Source organism: Populus alba, chromosome 16 (assembly GCF_005239225.2).
Source record: "Populus alba chromosome 16, ASM523922v2, whole genome shotgun sequence".
Classification (NCBI taxonomy): Eukaryota; Viridiplantae; Streptophyta; class Magnoliopsida; order Malpighiales; family Salicaceae; genus Populus; species Populus alba.
This window is the reverse complement of record NC_133299.1, coordinates 446245-450625: the sequence shown is the minus strand read 5'-3', so window position 1 is coordinate 450625 and position 4381 is coordinate 446245. Positions and strand designations below refer to the sequence as shown.

Sequence of the window (4381 nt, the reverse complement as noted above, 5' to 3'; positions counted from 1 at the left end):
AAGAAGAAGACATGTCAAAGTAGAAACGACAACTTGTAGGCTTTAGCAATTGATTTCATCGACATCATCGGCCACCAAAAAGAAGTGGAAACCGGGAAAGTAAATCACACTACAACTTCCTCCTCTGAACACAGCAGCTTCGTCGACACTCTTCTCATTCAGCCATACTTGCTATTTCAGACACAACACTCTTCTCATTCAGGCGCCATACTTGCTATTTCAGACACAACACTCTTCTCATTCAGCCATACTTGCTATTTCAGACGCAATCACCGACCCTATTTGCCTGACTTCCTTCTTCCATCTCCCTCTCTATTTATACAAACACACACACTTACCCCCTTGACTTCATCATCTATACCACAGCTTGTATTGAAAAATCCCTTCTTCTTCAATTCTTCTTCTTGATACTATAATCTTTACTCCTTCAGGGAAGAAAGAATCGAGCTAAAAGAAATGACAAGTAGTAGCGAAACAAGTCGGGAGATGGACCCCGAATCTCTAGAGATAGGACTGCTACGGCCAGCATTAATTCCAGCGCCAAGGAATGTTTTGCGGTCTGCTATCTTGGTTCTACGAGCAGGGCACGTTTTCTTCTCCAAAGCCTACAACGATAAGAAGGAGACTCTTGATTCTCCAAGAGTCTTGCTGTCATCTCCATCTCACAGGGTATGTGTTTTCCTTGGTTATGCCATTGTTTCATCTCTATACTACTGTTTCTATAGAACTACAACATGATACTTGTTTGAGTTGCTAGCACCTACGTTTGGCAACCAAAACCAAAATTAGAGCTGACTTGATCGTAAGAATATACCTTAACAGCAAAATAACTTTTTTCTCTCCAGAATTTGGAGGTAGCTGGAATTGAAGAAATCTCACCAACACCTCAAGTTTGTCCTGATATCCCTTCCAATGATGAGGTCGGCAATGCTACGAGCGATATCAAACTACAACATGAAAACATTGCCAATATAGTAAAGGGACGGGACCTAGATTCCTTGCATGCATATGGTGGCGTCCGAGGTATTGCAGAGGCTTTTGAGACAGATTTAGAGAATGGAATCACTGGAGAGATTGGAGATCTAAGTCGACGCAGAACCAATGCAATCTACAAAACGACAGTCCCTGCAGCAAGAAACTTCTTGGAGTTGCTCAAGAAATCCAGCAATAGGCACACCATCTTCCTTCTCATCGTATCAGCAGCTCTGTCCCTCGGCTTCGGGATCAAGGAGGAGGGCCCGAGGACTGGTTGGTATGAAGGAGTCCTCATAATTCTTGCAATCATCATACTTGTGATCGTTCCAGCAGTGCGTGATTTTCTGGGTGATAATTCAGAGAACCTGTTAGGAGAGCAGAGACTACGGAGAAAAAGAGAGATGGAAGTCAATGTTTTAAGAGGAGGAAAACAGTTGAAAGTACCAGCCTTAGATCTTGTGATTGGAGACATAGTATCCTTGGAACGGGGATGCCCTATTCCTGGTGATGGTTTGTTTGTATCTGGCAAAGACTTAAAATTGGATGACAGCTTTCAATCCGATGTTAATGAACAGAATCCATTTCTCTTCTATGGTTCCAAGGTGATTGAGGGGCAGGGTAACATGTTGGTGACATCCATGGGACTGAACACAAAATTGGGTGAGATGATAAGCAAGGCCAGCAAGAGCAGGCGATTACCAGCTCAGCTCGACAAGGTGAGCAAGCACACAGAAATAGCTGGGCTCGCAACCTCTATTCTTATCTTGGTAGTGTTGTTCCTGCGATTTAAAGCTGGAAAGAAAAATGAGGATTCGGGCTTGCCAGAATTCAAGGGAGAACAGAATCCAAAGGAGGTTCCGGAACTTATCAAGAGAATTGTTTGGAAACCGAGCGGGAAAATCAGTACCTTGACAACTTGCCTGACTACTTTCCTGGTAGGGGTGGTAGAAGGAGTGCCATTTTTCATCAGGCTTGCCATTTATTATTGGAATAACAAGATCCCATCCACCAAGGCTGTCGTGCAAGAACAATTGACAGGTGTTACCATGGGCTCAGTTACAACTATTTGCATTGACAAAACTAGTTGGCTAACAATGAACCCACAGGAATTCGAAGTTGATGAGTGCTGGATTGATGAGACAGTAATTAGAGAAAACTCTGCAATACCTGAACAAGTTAAGGATGCATTCTGTATTGGTATCAGCACGAGCTCAGGTAATGATCAGGAATCGCTGGTTTCCTGGTGTGAACGGAAATTCGGGATTAACATGGAGAGTTTGAAGCAAAGTTACACCATTATCGGGAAAAAGTTGAGCTCTGGTGACGAAGGGAATGGAGTTTTGGTGAGGGAGAAAGAAGGCAATGAAACCAAGAAATTCCTGTATTTGAAAGGACTGGGACCGGAGATATTGAAAAGGTGCTCCCGGCACTACAATAGTGAAGGGAAACTAGTGGACATGGACACAGAGAAAATGTCGGCTTTTGAGAATATTATTAATGACATGCACTCCAAGCATCTAAAAACCATTGCCCTTGCTTATAAGACAACAGATGATGAAACTCCTGATCAGGATGATCGCTTGATATGGATAGGACTTCTGGGTCTGAAGGACAAATACCGGGAAGAGACTATAGAAGAAGTTGAAGCTTGTAGAAATGCTGGTGTCAACATCGTACTTGTCTCAGAGGACAGCGAGTCAGTAATAGAAGACATAGCTAAAAAATATAAAATGCTTAGGTTCTCAGACAGACCATTGGAACATGGAGTGGAAACTTTTCGAAGTTTCAGCGATGAACAGAGAAAGAATGTGGTCAATAAAATCTGTGTGATGGGAAACTCTCTCCCTTCTGACAAGCTCCTTCTAGTGCATTGTCTGAAACAACAAGGCCACACAGTAGCATTTGTTGGAGTGAGAACAGATGATGCTCCCTCACTCAAAGAAGCAGACGTGGGAATTGTGACTGGAACTGGGAGTAGTGAGTTGGTCAAGGGGAGTTCTGAATTGATCATCTTGGATGGAAATTTAGGCTTCTTGGTATGGATTTTGAAGGGGGGGCGATGTATTTATGGCAACATTCACAAGTATATCCAAGTTGAGGTCACCATAACTATTTCAGGGTTAGTGATAAGCACTGTCACCACAATATTTTTCGGGTATGCTCCAATGACAGGGATTCAGATGATCTGGGTGAACCTGGTGGTGGCTGTCCTTGGTGGCTTGGCTTTGTTAACTGAGCCCCCAAGTCAGAAACTGATGCAGAGGCCACCGATCAGACCATCCGAACCTTTCATCACAAAGGCCATGTGGAGGAACATAATCATACAAGCTTCCTATCAGGTTTCCATTTTGTTAGCCTTTCAGTTCAAAGGGCAAGCTATTCTAAATATCAACGAGGATGTTAGCAAAGCCATGATCTTCAGTAGTTTTCTTCTCTGCCAACTTTCCAACCAATTCAATGCCAGGGAGCAGAAACTGAAGAATTTAGTCAAGGGTGTCCAACAGAACCTATGGTTTTGGGTGGCCTCAGTTCTGACCGTGGTGCTGCAGGTGGTATTCATTGAGATTTCACATCACATCTTTGGGTTTGCAAGGTTGAATGGTCTGCAGTGGAGCATCTGTTTCCTTATTGGGGCACTTTCATGTGTGACAGATTGGGCTGTAAACATTACCTGGGGTGTCATCAAGGTTAAGCTAAGAAGATCAAGTTCACTCGCTGGATCAGAACCTCCACAATCTACAAGCATTCTCGAGCTTCCACTCATTGCTGAGAATTCATCACCACCCGCTTCTTAGTTTTCATAACTTATTAAATCTTAGCTTCTTTATGTTTTACATTGTTTCCATATTTTCTTGGGCTGTACATAAATAACTTCTTGTTGTAATTTGCTCAGGATTCTTGTACATTATCTCATGCCATAGTTATCTAGCAAGCTAGTTCTTAAATTCATTATAACTTGTAAGATCTCATGAGCGTTAGCTTTGAAAATAAATAAATAAATAAATATTTAATGTACTGCTTTGGGTGCTACTAGGTTTCCCTCGATCTTACAGGTTCAAGATCATGCTAAATCTATCCATGTCTATTGCCATAAAAACAAAACCTACCAATTTCAGCACATGAATAATTAACCAAGAACAAAACTTATCTGTTTGTATCATCACAACATCGAGCAATCGAAAGGGTTTATCGTACAGTCGAGCGGAGCTTGAAGTCATGAATCCCCTTCCCTTATCCTCGTGGGCTGCTAACCAAGCTCACGAGTTTCGTTTCAAATGACAGTCATACCGAACAGGCCGCACTAACTGTTCGGAGTTCATCTGATCTGACCTGCGTAGAAAGAGTGTAGCAGGCCTGAGTTATTCTTCATTAAAAGAAATTGAGTAAAGAGGGGAGAAATGAAGAA

At 42.5% G+C, this 4381-nt stretch overlaps 1 protein-coding gene across 1 annotated transcript; it reads left to right on the top strand.

Annotated features, from left to right (window-relative positions):
• The first annotated feature begins 456 nt into the window (after positions 1-456).
• LOC118036645 (calcium-transporting ATPase 12, plasma membrane-type) lies at positions 457-3770 on the top strand. Its single transcript, XM_035042410.2, has 2 exons — positions 457-669; positions 846-3770. The coding sequence occupies exons 1-2, from the start codon at positions 457-459 to the stop codon at positions 3768-3770; spliced, it is 3138 nt and encodes a 1045-aa protein (XP_034898301.2).
• The last annotated feature ends 611 nt before the right edge of the window (positions 3771-4381 follow it).